General features: G+C 43.9%; 2 protein-coding genes across 9 annotated transcripts in view; both read left to right on the top strand.

Moving 5' to 3' along the window:
- The window catches only part of scube2 (signal peptide, CUB domain, EGF-like 2), a 35,276-nt gene extending 29,490 nt beyond the window's left edge, over positions 1–5,786 (top strand). For all 8 annotated transcript variants that reach the window (XM_061670941.1, XM_061670940.1, XM_061670939.1 and 5 more), the window contains 6 exons: positions 311–478; positions 1,477–1,638; positions 1,715–1,912; positions 2,797–2,949; positions 3,068–3,147; positions 4,638–5,786. In XM_061670941.1, the coding sequence (XP_061526925.1) occupies positions 311–478; positions 1,477–1,638; positions 1,715–1,912; positions 2,797–2,949; positions 3,068–3,147; positions 4,638–4,784 (908 nt within the window). In that variant the 3' untranslated portion in view covers positions 4,785–5,786. The remainder of the gene's footprint in view (positions 1–310; positions 479–1,476; positions 1,639–1,714; positions 1,913–2,796; positions 2,950–3,067; positions 3,148–4,637) is intronic.
- A 2,245-nt stretch (positions 5,787–8,031) lies between these two features.
- tmem9b (TMEM9 domain family, member B) lies at positions 8,032–19,135 on the top strand. The gene is made up of 5 exons (XM_061670935.1): positions 8,032–8,228; positions 10,552–10,643; positions 10,724–10,832; positions 15,024–15,158; positions 18,098–19,135. Exons 1-5 carry the CDS (start codon positions 8,157–8,159, stop codon positions 18,251–18,253), a joined length of 564 nt encoding a protein of 187 aa, XP_061526919.1. The 5' UTR covers positions 8,032–8,156; the 3' UTR covers positions 18,254–19,135.
- The last annotated feature ends 974 nt before the right edge of the window (positions 19,136–20,109 follow it).

Genomic DNA, 20,109 nt, shown 5'->3' with positions numbered 1-20,109 from the left:
CGACGCTGAGGGAGAGCCACCGTGTTTTGGTCTCCCCGCTTGTCGTTATCGCGCTCGCCGTGTGGGCGTGATGCCGTAGCTTAAATCCACATCTCCCCTGACAGACTAAACAAGAAGATTTATCTGCAATTTCCCAGAGGCGCCTACTTTGTATTCGTCACCCAGCCGCTACCACGTGCGATGTGATTGGAGATACAAAAAAAGGAAAAAGAAAAAAAAAGAGGAGTCTTTTCTTTGTGGAAGCAGTTGTAACATCTCAGTCCAAACAGTAATAAGTTGCTTGCTAAACATGTGACGTGCGTGTGTTCAGGCCAGTGCCCCCCGGGCCAGTTCTCCCATGACGGCTTCGGCCCTTGCCCGCCGTGTCCGCTGGGATCGTACCAGCCTGACGCGGGCCGTACCACGTGCTTCCCTTGCGGAGGGAACCTGGTCACCAAGCGCAGTGGTGCCGTCACCTTCCAAGAGTGTGAGACCAAAGGTGCGCTTCTTCTTATTTGCGGTCGGACCGGCCTAAAACACCCTCCTTTATGATGATGATGATTATTATTTTTTTATTTTTTATTTTTATTTTTTCACTTATTATATAAACGACTACATTGTGTGTTCAGGTGCTTTAACGGTTCCACTTTTGGAGCATGTTGACGTTTCTATGGAAACCTGTTTGAGCATTTATTCCATATCCTTCATAACCATCTTGAACTTAACTAGTGTCCTCACGAGTAAGACAATTCAGCGCAAGGGCACACTAGTAGAAGGGCTCCGTCTTGTGCTACTTTTTTTTTTCTCGTGCTACTTTTGACTCACTACTACTACGTTAAGCTGTCATTTCAAGGATACAAGTACAGTGCACTCTTTGTCCTCACTTGTAAGACAAATTTAGCACACAACTGCAATGACTAAGGCGCACTAGTCGAACTGCTATTTTACTGCTACTGTTTTTTTCCACGACTAGTGCCACTTTTGGCCTACTTGTGTGACCTTAATTTGGATATCAAGGATATCGAATAAATACTCAAACTACGTTGATATCCTTGATTTAAAAAACAAAATGCAGCCGTTTGAGCATTTAGTACATGGGTACTAGTAGTACGCGCTTGTCCAATCCCGAGCACTAGTAGAATGTCTAGGGTGCACTAGGAGAAGGATTGTGTCTTACTCGTCAAGTTTCCAGAACCGGTGCCACTTGTTTTGCCTCCTTTTCTGATCTTAAGCAGAATAAATGCTCAAATGGGTTCATTCTGTGCGATAGAATGGATAAGGTCAGAGCACCCGGTGAAAACCCGCATAAGCACCGTGAGAACCCAGAACGTTTCGAATGTGAGGCAAATGTGCTAACCGCTGTGCTGCGCTCACAGGCTCGTAGCTCTGTCAAATCATGTTGTGTAGTACGGTTGTACGTAGCTCAAAAGAAGAGAAAGTTTGAGCTGTTGATACGACAACGAAGAAAAACTAACATCTGCGTTCTGGCCTTTGTAGTTCAATGCTCTCCGGGCCATTACTACAACACGACAACACACCGCTGCATCCGCTGCCCCACGGGCACCTTTCAGGTGGAGTTTGGTCAGAACTACTGCATCGCCTGCCCCGGAAACACCTCCACCGATTTCGATGGCTCCACTAGCATTATGCAGTGCAAAGGTAGGCGTGTCCGCAACGAAGCGATTCGATGGCTTGAACTCATCGAAGGAGTTGACGGAGCAGTGTCCTTCCGCAGACAGACAGTGTGGAGGCGAGCTGGGAGACTTCACCGGCTACATCGAGTCCCCCAACTATCCCGGCAATTACCCCGCCAACGTAGAGTGCACGTGGACCATCAATCCCCCGCCCAAACGCAGGATTCTTATTGTGGTGCCGGAAATCTTCCTGCCTATTGAGGACGAGTGTGGCGACTACTTGGTGATGAGGAAAAGCGGTGAGTCTTTGTCATGTGAGCATACATTTTGACACACTCAACAGAAGATTGTTGCCAAATTTGAATGATTCCAAAAACAACTGCCAAGTATATACAACCAGGCTTCAAAATTCTAATTCGAGCCGTCGTCTCGGCTGTGGTGAAACGGCGCAACGCTCCGTTGTTCGATCAACTACGACCTGGAAAAAATGGATGCGACTTCGTCGAGCGTCTTTCTTATGCCTACCCATAAACTACACACTAGAGCTGCGATAATATATCTGCTTAAAGCCTCCAGTGGCTGGAATATGTCGTTTCCACGCTGCGACAACAAGGCGCTCTAAAGCAGCCACACCCAGCGCGAAGGCCATGTCCACACGCTGGCTGTTGGACATTTATTTATTTTTTTTAAACTCCTTCCTCACTATTCCACCTTTCTCTGGGTGACGTGCGCACACTCGCAGCTAACGACGAGGCACTCTAAAACAGCCACACCAGCCGAAAGCCCCGGTCCACACGATGAATATCAAGTCGGTCTTTTGTATTCCCCCCTTCTCGGTCTTCGCCTTTCTCTGGGTGAGGTGCGCCAACAACGAGGCGCTCTAAAGCGGCCACACCAGCCGACTATTCGAAAGGAAGATGTGTTTTCAGGGTGCAGGCGCAGCTAGCTACCTAACTGCACTTCACAATTGCGCCGGCTAACTGCTGATGTGAACAAAGGCGCGCAGGTTCTTTTATATTGTGGGAGTTGTGACTCATGTTACTGGGCCCCGTTTTAGCCACGCCCCCAAAATCAACCGGGATATGCTCCACCTCACCCGTGAAGAAAAGCGCTATAGAAATGGAATGAATTAATAGATGTGATTATATTGTGTGCGTGGACTTCCTGTTGCGTCTTTTCACAGCGCTGTTAAACTCTGTGACCACCTACGAAACATGTCAGACATACGAGCGCCCCATCGCCTTCACCTCGCGCTCCAAGAGGCTCTGGATTCAATTCCGATCCAATGAGGGAAACAGCGGGAAGGGCTTCCAGGTCCCGTATGTTACATATGATGGTAAGAGAGAGAGAAAAAAGAATGCATTCATTTGCTGCTGCCGAGTCTATATGTATGCACATTTTTCTTGTTGCATTCAGATGCTCTTTATGATTTTCTCGATGGACTTTGATTTCAGAGGACTACCAAGAACTGATAGAGGACATCGTAAGGGACGGGAGGTTATATGCGTCTGAGAATCATCAAGAGATTCTAAAGGTATACATGTCATCCTTTATTTTTTTGGCCTCTTTTTAAAAAAAAAAAAAAAAAAAAAAAAAAAAAAGAATTTCTACTCAAACCAGCGATGTTCAAAGTGTGGGACGGGTACCACCCGTGGTACGTGGGTTCCCTCTTGTCGTATCTGAAAGAATCACCGAATTACATACGCTGGAGTCAACTTTTTATTTTTTTTATCCAGTACAGTACAGTACATTTGTTGAGTACAGTTCAAAAATATTTGTTTTCAAAAATAAGATACATCACTTATTTAATTTTGAGATGCAAAACATTCGACTTAATCATTAAGTATAGTTTTTGTCGTATGAGTAGTATTATGCGTTGTCTCTTTTTTACTTAAAAAATTTCAGAACATTTTTTATTGAGTCATGATTTATTATGATATCATTTTTTAAAAATGTATTTCCCAATAATTATGCACAGTGTTAATGTCTAAACTGCGCATAATGGCTGGCAAAAATATGAAATCTACTTTTTAGGACTAAAACCTCTGCCTTGATACTTTGAACATGTCACAAGCATTACTGCAGTTCGAAATGGCTCGACTTTTTGTTTGTTTGTTTGTATAAGTGTGCACTGCCCTCTGTTGGAAAGTCGTTGAACTTGTTTAGTCAGTCTAAGTAGTAGTGGGAATAATAATAATAAGAAGAAGAAGAAGAAGTCATGTTCCAGTTTAGCTTTTGGGATTTTTTTTTTCCTTTCTGGAAAGACTGGAGCTGCCCTCCCGTACAAGCCACAAGGACAAATATGTTTTGGTTTGGAGCAGGACCACAGCGCCAGCTTCTCCAGCGGCCCACCGCAAATTCAAGTTGAAGTAACCTCTTGTTCTCCCATGAAGCTGAAATATCACAATACACACACTGGCCCACAACATTAAGAACATCTCCTCACATCCAACACACAAACTACTGCCTACAGAAAGAAATTGGCAAAAAGTAATAATTCAAGGTTTTGATCAGAAGGTATTGATTTCACAATATGTGTTTTCTGTTGCGAAATTGGCACAGAACTACCCTGCTGACATTTATTTCAAATATCTAGATGAGCGAGTCAAACCATGAGGAACCCCCCTCAGTATGCAGTGCCGTTCTACGTGACTGCAAACGACACCCTGACGAGTAAATGGGAAACGTAACTGCCGTTATATTGATGCATCCCAACCATCATAACAATCCCAGGATACCTTGCAAATTTGAAATCAGAGCAATTGAGCTGTGGTTTCTGCCGATTTTTGGCCTTCACCTCACTTTTTTGTTCTTTCTTATCGGCAAAAGTCCATTATCTTACTACAACTTATCTCAATGATAATTGTTTTGAAGGACTATTTTTCGGACATTTTGTTGTACCTAAAGAAATATATACGTCGAATGACTGCATTTTGTGTGTGAAATACATTGAATACTGCATATTCTTTCTGTCAATATAGTACATGCATCCCAAATTTGTATTTTTCCTATGATCTTCTGCAGGACAAGAAGCTCATGAAGGCCTTGTTCGATGTTCTGGCTCACCCTCAAAACTTCTTCAACTACACAGCGCAAGAATCCCGAGAAATGTTCCCCAAATCTTTCATCCGCTTCCTGCGTTCCAAAGTCCTGAGATTCCTTCGTCCTTAAGGGAGTGCCAAATCACACATTGCTGATGAAGAGTTAAAGCGGCTCCCCAGTATCTGTCCGGTTTCAATATTTTTCTCTAATTATATGCTGAGTAATAAAGTGGCTCACACAACCGATGCAACCAATGGAAAAAAAAAAATTCAAGTGGACATTGAACTGGACTTCTTAGCGGGAAAACATTCCGTCCTCACCGGAGCGTCAGGATCACTTCTGCCACTTTGTGTTGGAACAACTACATTAACTGTATAACCTCCTTTCGATGTATACGTCTCATTGTGATGTTGTTTTCATTTGATCTGTGTTCATATAATTGAATATTGCTCAGACTGCTCATTATAACGCTAGGAAACGTTTGCTGATGGCACGCTGATGACAAGCGAGTAGCAAAGGAAACATATACTGAAACTCAGCGATATTGTATATAGAGTGTGTATGTAGTTTTAACATAGGCTACTTTTACAAATGACAGAGATACACAATGAGAAAAACAGTGATAGCACAAATGTTCTTCGGAACTTTAGCACGACGAAGAAAGTAGTAGAACCGCAAAAAGCAATTATCCCGATGAATGTTTTGTATATGATGTAAAAAGTTTTAGGCGAAATGTGTGGTAGCGATGACATGTTTGACCGTACAATGCTGCCACTCTTATTTCAGAGGTTGCCACGTTGTTGAAAATCACGTCGAAAAAAACATTCCAAATTCCAAAAAGAAAGAGAAGGAAAAAAAGTAACATTAGGGCACCTCACCTCCTTCCTCCATTAAAACGTGTTCTATTTTTGTATTGTTAACCAACAACCAAAGACAGCCGTACACTCTTACGACGATTGGGAGCGTGGAGTGCGTGACATGTTTCTGAGTAACAGTAAAAGGAGGAAAGAAGCAAACGAACAGTCTTGTAAAATAGAAGTGAGCTACCCACCTGTCATAGAGGATTCATTTGTGTGTATATTTTTATGAGTTTGTACATCTATTATACTGTAAATAAAGATAGAAACCTGACAGTAGTTTCCCTTCATTTAAAACATTGTGACGTTCGTCTGCTCAAATGTATTGGTTGAGGGTTAAGGTGAGGATCGACATAGGCAACAGAATGATGATTCATTTTTCACAACAACGGTACAGTGTTTCCCTGTATATGTGCAATTTGTAACCTGCACATTTTCGGGGAAACTTGTCCTCTGTTATTCGCTGAAAAACTCACCGATTTGCTGTTTTTGTGCTCCGGCCAATCTCATGTCGAATATAAATGTACTGTACCGTATTTGAAGTCGCAGACATAATTTATTTCATCTTTTTTTTCTCAAATGCTTTATTTTAACAAGGAATTCACATACTATCGCAAACAATAATAACATTACGTGAGAGCTCTAACGCTGATTACGTGGGCTCCCTCTTGTGGTAGGCAAAAGAATCATCGCCTCTGTACAGTTCAGTAGTATTTAACTTTGAAGTTAAAAACCAGGCCCACATTTTTGCCCATTCAGTAATATCAGTTATAGACATGTTATGTTTGTTTTTAGATTAAAATAACAAAAAATGAACAAGCAATTTACATATTATGTCAAAATCACGTCACAACATGAGAGATGTAACAAATACAATAAAGTCGGATGGTACCCCATACTCTCGAAGCAACCCCCAGAGGACTCCCCGAGGGTCGACCGCCTTCTCCAAGTCCACGAAACAAATGTAGACCGGTCGGGCGAACTCCCACGCACCCTCGAGGACCCTGCCGAGGCTGTAGAGCTGGTCCACTGTTCCACGGCCAGGACGAAAACCACACTGCTCCTCCTGAATCTGAGATTCGACTTCCGGGCGGACCCTCCTCTCCAGCACCCCTGAATAGACCTTACCAGGGAGGCTGAGGAGTGTGATGCCCCTGGAGTTGGAACACAACCTCCGGTCCCCCTTCTTAAAAAGGGGGACCACCACCCCAGCCTGCCAATCCAGAGGCGCTGTCCCCGATGTCCACGCGATGTTGCAGAGGCGTGTCAACCAGGACAGCCCCACAACATCCAGAGCCTTGAGGAACTCTGGCATTCCTCCCAATCACGCCCTTCCAGCTCTCACTGTCATTGCCCACGTGAGCATCGAAGTCCCCCAGCAGAACGATGGAGTCCCCAGCGGGAGCGCTCTCCAGCACCCCCTCCGAGGACTCCGAAAAGGGTGGGTACTCTGAACTGCTGTTTGGTGCATAGGCACAAACAACAGTCAGGACCCGTCCCCCCACCCGAAGGCGGAGGGAGGCTACCCTCTCGTCCACCGGGGTGAACCCGATGTACAGTGGCCGAGCCGGGGGACAATAAGTATACCCGCACCTGCTCGGCACCTTTCACCGTGGGCAAATCCAGAGTGGAGAAGAGTCCAACCCCTCCCAAGAGGACTGGTACCAGAGCCCAAGCTGTGTCTGGAGGCGAGCCCCACTATATCTCGTCGGAACTTCTCGACCAGCTCGGGGTCCTTCCCTGCCACAGAGGTGACATTGCACGTCCCTAGTGACAGCTTCTGTTGCCGGGGATCGGATCGCCTTCGGCCACCGCCCAGCTCGCACTGCACCTGACTGGGGGGAAGGGGGACCACGGGAAGGGGGACCCGCGTTACCCTTTCGGGCTGTGCTCGGCCGGGCCCCACGGGTGCAGGCCCGGCCGTCGCGTCGGGCGCTCGCCTTCTAGCCCCCCCTCCGGGCCTGGCTCCAGAGGGGGGCCCAGGTGACCCGCGTCCGGGCAAGGGAAACCTAAATCCATTAATTTTGTTCGTCATAGGGGTTTTTGGAGCCGTGCTTTGTCTGGTCCCTCACCTAGGACCTGTTTGCCACGGGTGACCCTGCCAGGGGCATCAAGCCCCAGACAACTTCGCTCCTAGGATCATTGGGACACACAAACTCCTCCACCACGATAAGGTGACGGCTCAAGGAGGGGTCCAAATAATTCAAAATATTTAATCAATAATAATAAAAAAAATTAATAAATAAGTACAATCCAGTGTTAGGGAGATTTCGTTCACTTTGACGACAAATCACTGGGTTCGTTCGTTTTGTTACCACGTTGTCCAAAAAAGAGCGGATCTTAACTCTACCCGTCCGTTCTTATCATATTACAAACAAAGGAATGGGAAACAAATGAGGAATTGTGTTTATCCGAATATAGACCTCATTAATTCGTTAAAGTGGTGAAAAAATGCTTTTGTTTTAAAAATGATTGCTTGTCTACCGCCCGCCGAAATAGTCCATGTCATCGTCGCCATCTTCCGGAAGCTGTGCTAGCAACATGGCTAACCAAGTCGTTTGTTAAGAGAAGAAAAGTCTTTTCCTGTCGTGCTGCGTGGAAACCGTTTACCTCCTCCTCTTTGTGCAATATACATGTTTTTGAAATGAAGACCGTGTTTCTCGTGCAGACTTTTGTCTTTGTGTGTTTTTCGGTTTTCAGCGAAGTGAGAGCGAAGGTAAGGCTAGCGCTAGCTCGTCCTGTCAGCCGTTGAAAACATGATGTCGATTTTAGTCACTAATGTTCTATTTCTGTATTAAAACGCGACGTGCTCGCGTTTTAATACTTGCTCGTATCATTAATATCCAGTATCCCGCCAGCTCCACTTCTGAGAAGGTCTGCTTTTGGCTATGGAAAGCCATTTGTTGAGCATTCGATATCCTTGAATATTATCCAGTTGAACGTTTGTCTCAATAATAATAATAATAATACCATTAGGCGCACTAGTAAAACTGTCTTACTAGTAACGTTCGTTTTTTAAAAATTAATTTATTATTATTATTTTTTAAAAATTAAAACAAATCTGCACTGTCCTTACACTACATTGACGATAGATACATAATTTGATGTCACTTGGAGAACTAGAAGCACACAGTAGCCAACTAGAGCAGTTTTCCGTCAATAGTGAAATGTAGTTGTGTTACTAGTATGCCAAAGTTGTGCTACGAGTTTTATGAAAAGCTGTTTGAACATTTATTCAGAATTCCCTCTTACATTCTGTGTAATAGTGCACTCTTTGTCCTCATTAGTACACAATTTAATGCACTAGTAGAACTGTTTTACTTGTAATATTTTTCCCCCCCACTACTATATGACATTACTGCACACTAGTAGGCCAGCTACTGGGATTCCTAGCACGCAGTTGTCAACTAGTGCTCAGTTCTCCTCACTAGTAAGATGTAGTTACGCTACTAGTATGTCAGTGTTTACTACTACTACTACTACTACTAAAGCCTACTACTTTCATGGAAATGGACTGTGAGCATTTATTTATATTCTTGATGTCAGATTAAAGTCCATGTACTAGTTTGCATTTTGTCTTCTACTAAATAATTCAGCACACTAGTAGAACAACTAGGGTGGGATAGTATAATTACCGTGTTTTACTAGTGGCGTTGCCCCCCGTACTTCCTCCCACTACTGTATGACATTTCTGCACACTAGTAGAACAACCTTGGAATAGTAGTAGTATGTTACTCGTGAGGCAGAAATGTGCACTAATTGACATCTTCACAATACTCGTGACACACTAGACGTTAACTAGTAGAATTTTGTTATCACTAGTAGTGCTAGTAGTGCGCAGTTGTCAACTCGTGCACAGTTTTGCCTCAATTTTGGGAATGTGGACAGTAATTCCTCCCATGTCCTGAATTTTGTGAATCTTTTGAAGTTTCATTCAGTTGAGAAATGTGGAAGCAGTTGAATGTTAAAAAAGTCAGTGTAATGATGACTAATATATATTTTTAGTAGGCTTTACACGATCAGGATTTTTGGGGCCGATCAGCGAGTTTAAAAAAAGATAACCGATCACAAGATGGAGGACTATGTCTATTAAAATGACCTGTTCACTTACTGTATATACTTGTGTACTTAATTGCTCCAAAAATTATATTTACAATAAATAATGTATCTTTGTTCCTCTATTTAAGCCTGTGAGGCAGAGTGACAGACAGAACACATGAATGGTCTTCTATTAGATGGCAGGACGTATATACAGTTAATGAATGTCTCCACCTTTTGTGACATTTTTGTTTGTTGGTGTGCCGTGACATTTTTCAATTGTAAAATATGTTCCTTGGCTCCATAAAGGTCGGAGATCACTGCTCTCGTCAGATCGTGTATTCTAATCAGTTAGGTCAAACCAACATGACAGAAATAATGGGTGCTAACTTACTGTAATTAAATTACTTTATTGAAATTAAATGACTTCACCCACACCGAAACTCTAGAGCACGATTCGACAGAACGGCGGCATGTTTACGTACAACCGTTCGTGCTACCACTAACTTGCTAGGCTACATAACATTTTATTGCCTGCTTGTGATCTGTATCGTATTCAAAGTACGCGAACATACCTCAAGCAAGCCTTAAACCAACGTCCTCTCCTGTCCTGAGCACCGGTCACCACCAACACGTTTCTCCCCATTTTGTCCTTATAATACAGTCGCTCCACTCTTGTTGTCGTCACCACGGTAACGAGTGTATCTGCAAATTTGTCTTGTCTGATCCGGCATTACGTGTTGCCTGTCCCACACTGCCGACATGTTTTTTATTTTAATTATTTTTTTAATAACTTCATTGGCTGTCAGATATTTACAGTACTACGTCAAAAGACACGCGACAAGGCTAAAAATAAACTGGCTTTTGGATTCAAATATTAAAGCCGATCGAACGATTAGCATAAAATGCAAAATATCGGCCGATACCGATCAGTCCGATAAAATCGGCGTAAAGTCCAATTTTTAGATAATATAATGGAAACAAATGATAATGTCTTACAGAATTCTGAGGACATCCGTTGCAAATGCATCTGTCCACCATACAGAGATGTCGAGGGGCAGATCTACAAACAGAATGTTTCTCTCAAAGACTGGTATGCTCAGTATATTTCCCACCCGGAATGATGACCTTTTCCGGCGTGAATGTCTTTTCATGTGTTTTTGGCTTTTCCAGTAACTGTCTGCATGTAGTGGAGCCAATGCCGGTCGATGGAAAAGACGTGGAGGCTTACTGTTTACGTTGTGAGTGTAAATATGAGGAGAGAAGCTCTGGCACTATTAAGGTAAGTTGTACACGATTTGCAGTGCTCTGCTGGCCCAAACGCGCACAGAAACACTAACCTACATTTACAACCTACATTCGAATAATAGTTTCATGAAATTGCATTCATTTATTATTATTATCTTTGTAAAGGATTTTTTTTTATACAGTTCTTCTATTGGGCCTTGATTGTGCATGTGAACCTAATGTTGTGTTTGGCTAATCAGAATCATCTTTATTTGCCAAGTATGTCCAAAACACACAAGGAATTGGAGCCGCTCTAGTACAACAGACAGTCAATTTACAGAACACTTTGGAGACATAAAGACATTGACAAAAAACAATTGTGCAAAAAGATGCAGAGTCCTCTAGCACTGAGAGCAGTTCGAATGACTAATATTGCAATAGTCCGGTGCAATGAGCATTGTGCAAAGGGCACCGAGACTTCAAGGAGTGTATGCGGTTTAAAGTGACGAGTCGTGCGATCATCTGGGACAATGTCGGTTGTGCAAATGTTACAGATACTCCTCAGTCGGTGTGCAAATGGAGCAGATGCTACTCTGGCATGAGCGGCCAGTATATGCAAATAGTGCAGCGTGGCGAGACAACTACAGTGAGTGCACGAGTCATACATAATTGGCCCCACAGAAATGTGACAACGAACTCAAGTCAAAAAATTGCCAGCTTATTGTAATGGAATTCTAGGTTAGGTGTTTAAGAAGTTGATCGCAAGAGGGAAGAAGCTGTCGGAATGTCTACTAGTTCTAGTTTGCGTCGATCGGTAGCGCCTACCTGAGGGAAGGAGCCGGAAGAGCCGGTGACCGGGGCGCGGTGGGTCCGAGAGGATTTTGCACGCCCTCGTCTTAGTTCTGGCAGCGTGCGAGTCCTCAATGGCGGGTAGGGGGGTACAGACAATCCTTTCAGCAGTTTTGATTGTCCGTCGGAGTTTGTCCTTTTTTGTAGCGGCACCGAACCAGACTGCGATGGAAGAACTCAGGACCGATTCCATGACCGCTGTGTAGAACTGTGTCAGCGGCTCCGGCGGCAGGCCGTGCTTTCTCAGAAGCCGCAGGAAGTACGTCCTCCGCTGGGCCTTTTTGAGGACGGAGTCGATGTCGGTCGCCCACTTCAGGTCCTGAGAGATTGTATTTCGCAGGAACTCGAAGGTCTCGACGGTTGACACGAGGCAGGCCGGACAACGTGAGGGGCAGCCGTGGCGAAGGACGCCTCCCGAAGTCCACGATCATCTCTACAGTCTCGAGCGCGTTCGGCTCCGGGTCGCGTCGGCCGCACCGCAACTCCGGCCGCTCCGCTTCCTGTCGATATGCGGACTCGTCGCCGTCCTCGATGAGGCCGACGACGGCGGTGTCATTTGCAAACTTCAGGAGTTTGACAGTCTGGTGCGTTGAGGTGCGGTCGTTCGTGTAGAGAGAGAAGAGCGGCGGAGAGAGGACACGACCTCGGGGCGCCCCGGTGCTGATGCTGGGTGCGGATGAGGTGGCCTCCCCCGGCCTGACCTGTTGTGTCCTGCCCGTCAGGAAGCTGTAAATCCACTGGCAGATGGCAGGCAGGCGAGACGCTGAGCTGGAGAAGCTTGGTTGAAAGGAGTTCAGGGATGATGGTGTTGAACGCTGAGCTGAAGTCCACGAACGGGATCCTCGCGTAGGTCCCTGCGCTGTCGAGGTGTTCTAGTATGAAGCGCGGTCCCGTGTCGACCGCATCATCCGCAGACCTGTTCGCTCGGTAGGCAAACCGCAGGGGGTCCGGCGGGGGACCTGTGACACTCTTGAGGTGGTCCGGCACGAGACGTTCAAAGGACTTCATGACCGCAGATGTCAAAGCGACAGGCCTGTAGTCGTTCAGACCCGAGATTGCAGGTTTCTTGGGGACCGGAATGACGGTAGAGCGTTTGAAACAGGATGGAACTTCGCACATTTCCAAAGATCTGTTGAAGATCTGAGTGAAGACTGGAGCGAGCTGGTCCGCGCAGACTTTGAGGCAGGATGGGGACACATGGTCCGGGCCTGCCGCTTTGTTAATCTTCTGTTGTTTGAAGATGCGTCTCACATCCTGTTCGTGGACGGTTAACGCAGAAGTCAGAGGTGCGGTTGTGGTCGCGGGTGCGGCCGGGCGGGTGTGTGGTGTGAAACTGTCCTTTTCAAATCTGCAGTAGAAGGTATTCAAGTCGTCGGCTAGTGTGCTATTGTTCTCAGCTTGGGGGGATCGTCGCTTGTCATTAGTCAGCGATTGGAATGCACGCCAGACTGATTGCGCTAAACTGTTTTTCCAACTTTGCTGCATAGATCCTCTTTGCACTGTTAATTTCTTTAGTCTGCTGGTTTCTAGCTCGATTATACAGGGCCCTGTCCCCGCTCTGATATGCGTCCTACTTAGCTTGGCGAAGCTGCTTAAGTTTAGCAGTGAACCACGGCTTGTTGTTGTTGAATGTGCGAAATGATTTTGTTGGTACACAAACCTCTTCACAGAAACCGATATAGGATGTGACAGTGTCCGTATATTCATCCAGGCTGCCGGCTGAATTTTCAAAGACACTCCAGTCTGTGCGGTCTAAACAGCTTTGAAGTTCCATCTCGGTTTCATCGGTCCACTTTTTGACTGTTTTCACTGTAGGCTTCGCGCATTTAAGTTCTCGCCTGTACGTCGGTATTAAGTGAATTAAGCAGTGATCGGACGAGCCCGGGGCTGCACGAGGTATAGCATGGTATGCGTTTTTTACCGTCGTGTAGCAGTGGTCTAAAGTATTATTTTCCCTGGTAGGACAGTCGATGTGCTGCTTGTATTTAGGGAGTTCGTGGTCGAGTTTAGCTTTGTTAAAGTCCGGGTGTTTTTTTTCAATTTTGTTGACTTCTTCGGCGAGCGTTAGCAATGCGGCGTTCGTGTTAGCTTGATGCGTAATATAGACTCCAGCCAGTACGAACGATGCAAACTCACGTGGCGAGTAGAATGGTTTACAGTTTAAGAATAGCGACTCCAAATGCGGGCTGCAGTGTGTGCTGAGCACGCATATTATGTCAGCACTTTCGCCGTCGTGCTTATTATGTTAAGCACGACGGCGCCATCGGGTACGGCGTCGCAAAGCCAGGTCTCCGTGAAGCACATGGCCGCGGAACGTCCGAAGTCTTTCCTGGTCTTTAACAGAAGATGAAGCTCGTCCATTTTGTTGGGTAGGGAGCGTACATTCGCGAGGTGGATCGACGGGAACGCCAGTCTGTGTCCTCTCTTGGGGAGTTTCACCTGAATGCCGGCTCGCTTGCCTCTGTGGCGCCGCTTCCGTCTCCACGCACCGAAAACCGCTGACGCCGCTCCGGTGAGTAACTCCGGGAGAAAACTGAGCGGATATTCGAAAGTTGGTGACAGAAAGTCCGGAGTAGCCTCCTTGATGGTTAGCAGGTCTCCCCTTGTGTAAGTGAGTCGTGTAAGGTCTCCAAAGACGGACGAAAAACACAAAAACAAAGACAATACTCGAGAGCGCGTTACCGAGGCGACCACACTGGTAGGCGCCATCTTGGTCTAAGTATGAATCCCTAATGCAGTGAATGAAATCTAACTCGTTAGACAGTAGAGTTGTTCAATTATGGGAATTTCCAAGGTGGGATGAATTGGTATTGATGGGAATTTGCAGAAATGGGAAATGAACAAAATAGCAGATTACAAGGGAAGAGGGATTTACAATTTTGTTGGATTAATACCATTTCAGCACAATCTTTGTTACTGCAACAAATGCATTGCATCTATTGTATTATGGTATGGTCTGGTAGCATTTATTGTCAGTCCTCAGTATGTGTGGAACATACACAGGGCTGCAATTACTTTTCCAAGAGGCCACTGTCACAAAAACAAAACCTAAAGATGTAAAACATCCATTCATACATGCTCTTTGTTGTATGAAGACTTGTTAGATTTTGAGGAAGTGGACATTGAGGATCCCTTCCCATAGCACCTCAAGGTAGGATTTGAGAAGGATAAGAAATATTTGTATTTGATTCAACTTTCCCTGACTCAATTTGAAGTACTATTGACAAATTACACAGACATTTCATTTTAAAGTGTTTTTCATGATTTGTATCGACTGTCTGCATTTTTTTGAGTTGATTTCCATTCATTCCTGTAGAAAGTACCCGATTGGAAGATTTGTGGACATTTCTCACCCCTTTGCAACCCTTCTAAGATGTATTCTTCTTCCCCACATTAGGTCACCATCATAATCTACCTGTCCATTTTGGGCCTGCTGCTGCTCTACATGGTCTACCTGACTCTCTTGGAGCCCATCTTGAAGAGACGCCTGTTTGGACACTCGCAGCTCATCCAAAGCGATGATGATGTCGGGGTATGTGGTCTGACCTCATCGAAAACTCATTTTCAGGAAGAAATTTGTCTCACGATGACCCTCCCAAGCCAGTGTCGGTTGTCTACTAGGAATATTTATGAGATATTTTTCTTATTCAAACATTGATTGAGCTCCTTAACATCGAACTGTAAGGATGTGTGTGTGTGTGTGTGTGTGTATGCTAAGAATATTTCCCCCTCAAACTTGTAGATCAAGTTTAACAAGGTTGCAGGTCTGAAATACTTGAAAATTGAGATAGAAGTAGGTTTCGTAAGAAAAAACACAAGTGGTTATCTCAATGGGATGCAGCAAGACATCGTGAGCGGAAATGAGTAATGTAATAATTCTCTCTGGGAAGGCTGGCCGGAGGATCCATTTGAAAGCCACATCACGTGCACACTTGCTGAGTGCTGCAGTCCTCCTCTCCTCATAACACAGCCATCATTTCGAGGAAGTTGGTCAACGCAGTCACGTCTCTGCTTACGTACACGGATAGGAAACAACATGAGGCACACCTGCACAATCCAATGAAATCCAATTTTGTTCAAGAGTTGTATCAAATGCCGCTGCAAAGAGAATGTACAGCTCCTATATTGGATCTTGTTGCCTGTGTATATGGTGCTGAATGACTCGGGAGGCACGTTAAAACAAACACGCGACGCAGCTGGCTGACCGCGCATGAATTTAAAACATTTAACAGGTTTAAGATTTGTGATTGTCTGCTCCCACCATTTTAAAAGTAGATCACTCTTAACATACCCCACACCACAGGATAATCGCTCAGAGTAATCTTTCAGACATCCGATAATTGGGCCTTTGCTGACTTTGATCGCGAAGGAAGTAAAATGCTCAAAATTCCCCAGATTGTCGCTATGTGTGGACCGCACTTTAGAAAATGATCGTGGTACCTTGACCACCGAGTGACCCGACGTACGCCTTTTTCAAGTTACGGACCTTCGCTCTGACAATTTCTTATTGTTTTTGCTTTGACTTGAGAGTAATAATTTTATATACGAGCACTTTGATGGTTGCAGCGAACTTCACAACAAGCAGCAATTTGGCAGATTATGAAAAATTCTACAAAAAAAGATTGCTTCAAGCTGTTTATTGCCACTTCCAGTTGAAGTTTACTGTCAAACTAAGCGTGAAACAAAGAAGATCACATGTTGTGTATATGAAAAGAAAAACCATAACATTTCCTTCTGAAAGTCCGCTAGTTTAATGCTAACACATAATCGGAAACACTATAGACATGCTAACAAAACTAGCATAGATATTGCAATGGTTAAAACCGTGAAATAAGTTATATTTGAATATCAATGGTAGCAACACATCGGAGACATCAAATCTAACAATACTCACAGGCATATATATATATATATATGTTCTTTATCCCTGCGAAAAACGACTAATATTGGTTTCAATGGTCTTCTTTTGTGTTTCATCATCAATTTTGGTGTGTTGTATTTCTGTATTGTTCTGCCCCCTGGTGTCCAACGTCGGCACACCAGAACGAGCAGCACAATGCCCTTTGAATGATCATGATGCACATACTGTTTCATTCTTTACATTTACACTACTGCTTGTTTTTAAAAAGTGAAATACATTAAGACCTGTGTAACCTGCTCGCATCTCTCCTTTTTATTTGTCCCCTGTGGGATCATACTGCTATGACTTCATGTAAAATTTCGACTTTATTCTCTTTGCATTACAACCTTTGTTCTCTTAATTATGAGCAGGCGCTAATACTTCATAGGAAAAAAAAAGTGTTTGAAAGAGACTCAAACTTTGCAGCGAATACAAACTGTGCTCTGGAGAGTTTTTGGCGCTGGAGGAGCTCACAAATTACCACAGTGGAAAACTCAGTTGATGGAAAAAATGCTAAGAGTAAACAAGAACCAATCTCATCTTTGACCTGGGATTCCTTTGCTATCTTCGTTTGGATGTCATTTGAAAGTGACAATGTTTTAGTACATACAGTGGGTATAAAAAGTCTACACACCCCTGTTCAAAGTCCATTTCTTTGTGATATGAAGAGAAAAAAAAAGACAGGTCAAGATAAATCGCTTCAAAAAAGATTTCACCAGTAATGGGACCTAAAGCCTGTAGCCTACAGTGTAACTCCATTGAAAATATCTTAGAGGGGAAGTTAAAATAAACAACTGAGATAATGTGGTTGCACAAGTCTGGACACCCTCTTATAACTGGGGATTTGGCTGCGGTCAGAAGAAACCGATCACTTTCAAACTCATGTTAAATTGGAATCAGCACACACCTGCAGTCATTAAGCCTCTGGTTAACCTCAAATAAAGTTCCGATGTTCAATTATGCTTTTCCTCACTGTTTTTGTTTTTACAGACTGGCATTCCGTTAGCCTAATAGCATTGTTGTCTAAGTCCTTTTTTACTTACTGTCACATTATTAACAAAAAATGCCAACGTGCTTACTACAATTTTATTTTATTTAATCTCCTCAACCCCCCCCCCCCCCCCGGTGTAGATTATTTTTCTTCTTGTTTTCCAAAAAAATGTTAACAAATGACTTGGGCAATGATGCTATTAAGCTAAGGCAATAATGCTGTTAGGCTAAAGATTTCGAACCGCTTGCAATTCCTGGCCTTTGAACAGGGGTGTGCAGACTTTTTGTATCCACAGTGGTGGAACACATTGTTCTTGTTTGTTGAATTTTAAAAATGTTTTTATCTTGCCACTAGGCTAACGATTTGTAAATATTCACAATTCCTGGCATTTAAACCGGTGTAGGTCGACTTTTTTTTTTTTTTTTTTTTTTTTTTAAAATATATATCCACCAAAGTGCAACATTTCCAGAAAGTTGGACATTTGCTCCCTCGTAAAATGTGGAGTATAAACATTCCTTCCTTCCAAAGAATCTATCAGAACCTTTCATCTTATGTTCCTTCCGGTCGTCTGTGCTTTCAGGACCAGCAGCCTTTTGCAAACGCTCACAACGTCCTGTCTCGCTCACACTCGCGACCCAACATGCTGAACAAAGTTGAGCACGCCCAGCAGCGTTGGAGGAGGCAGGTCCAGGAACAGAGAAAGTCTGTGTTCGACCGTCATGTCGTCCTCAGTTAAAGGTGGAGAGGTCAAAAAACACACAAAAAAACAACAACAACAACAACACACTGTGACGGAGGCTGTGACTTGTATCTCTTCCCTTTTCTCATTTTGTGGTCTGTACCTCCGTAAGTGTTGAGCTGAAGTACAAAGTAGATCAAAAGTGACAGCACAAGAGATTACATAGGGTTTTTTTTTTTTTTTTCTCTCTCCCCCCTTCCTTTCCTTAACATTGTTGCACTGTGTTCAATGATTCGTGGGAACTCTTGCACAGACGCGCCAAGTCTCTGGGGAATATATCATGAAAATGTGACTAATAAATGCCAGATCAAAACTTTACAAGACAATGATTTGTTGGACGTGCTGGCCCAGCACCAGATTGGATCAAAGCTGATCCACCCTCGTATGTTTTTCACTCGAAACTGGCTCTTACAGTACAATATGCAAAGTCTTTGCATGTCATTTTATGAAGGTGTTTGTAATCACTAATTCAATATTTAATATATTTGACAATTTTACCGAACTTAGATACTGGCATAGGTGATCTATAGTAATTCTGTTATTTATCTGTAAATCCTTTAGTGACATTTTGAATGATTATTATTTGTACTGTATGCGCCTGACGTCCACCAGAGGGATTCTTTGTGGGGACAGGAAGTTAATCAAAGCTGCCAAATGTGAACCTAATGATAGAGATGTAGAAACGTTCCAATTTAGTGAACTTGAATTCCTTTTATCTCGGTCCTAAATAACACGTCGAGTTGGCCACCCGCCACTGGAGCGACACACTGGAGTTATTGTGAGTGTTTTCTTAACCATTGTACGTGCGTGTGTGTGTGCTTACCTTTCAGCTTTGAAATAAATGGCCACGAATATTGTGATTCTTGCAGCTGTTTTGTGAATCGTGCCCCGAACCGCGACAAACCTTCCCTGCAGGTGCAGGCTGTACACAAGTGAAATGCATCCAGTCACATCTGGTAGTGATCTGTAACTTGCTATTTTGAGAATTTTCCTTTGCGCCACCACAATAGATTGGAAACAAAATCATGTGATTGATGTGTAGACTTGAGCTTTATCCATCGTAGTCAATGATTTAAAGTCACGTTTCATTTCCATGTGCAACTTTGTAAATCAAATATTTATGCACAGATGCAATGTTTATATATATATATATATATATATATATATATTTAAGTGGAGGCCCAACGGACGTCACCAAATGCTGCGTGGCCTCCCTTCGGGTGCGCCGCCAGGCCTCGACTGCAATTTTGGGTTGAGGTCAGGTGACTTGCTTGGCCAAGAATATTCCATTTGTTTGCCTTGAAAAGCCCTCGGTTGGCTTTGGCTACGTGTTTTGGGTGATCAGACTTCCTGCACTGTGAAACACTGTTTCACCCCCCCTTTTTCTTTTCTTTTTTCCTCCCTTCGTTTGGCTTCAATCTGAGCAGAATGCGGAGCATTAAAGTGGATCCTGCACCTTGTAATAACGGACCCTCTCATCAGTGTGCACCAGCAATGCGCTTCATTGGGATATGTGCCGCTTTTCCTCCTTCGCCATAAATGTGCAGATGCTTGGATTGGATTAGAAAATGGCTTTAACCCTTAAACTGTCAATCCGGATTTATTGTGATGATCTTTTGAATTGAGGAGGAAAGGGATCGTGTTACCGCCATTGTAACGAAGCACAAAAAGGGACAGCTGTTGCTACTGTTTACATCGCTACGTTATTAATCCGGAGGGAAATTTCAGCATCCAGTAGCTTGCGTTACAAAAAGAATGAAAAATAAAGACTACATACAGGTCAGAAGAGCAAAATGTTGTTTGAAAACATTGAGATGAAAAGTATACATCAAGTTGCATGACGTTCAATGCCA

Source organism: Phycodurus eques, chromosome 2 (genome assembly GCF_024500275.1).
Source record: "Phycodurus eques isolate BA_2022a chromosome 2, UOR_Pequ_1.1, whole genome shotgun sequence".
Taxonomy (NCBI): Eukaryota; Metazoa; Chordata; class Actinopteri; order Syngnathiformes; family Syngnathidae; genus Phycodurus; species Phycodurus eques.
Note: the sequence above shows the minus strand (reverse complement) of the source record. Positions and strands in the feature narration are given on the sequence as shown.

Bases quoted from the DNA above. Each gene is read 5' to 3' on its own strand.
- tmem9b (XM_061670935.1), top strand. From the start codon at position 8,157: ATGAAGACCGTGTTTCTCGTGCAGACTTTTGTCTTTGTGTGTTTTTCG. The intron at 10,833-15,023 runs GTAAGTTGTACA...TCCCCACATTAG, and splicing joins GAAGCTCTGGCACTATTAAG to GTCACCATCATAATCTACCT. The intron at 15,159-18,097 runs GTATGTGGTCTG...CTGTGCTTTCAG, and splicing joins AAAGCGATGATGATGTCGGG to GACCAGCAGCCTTTTGCAAA.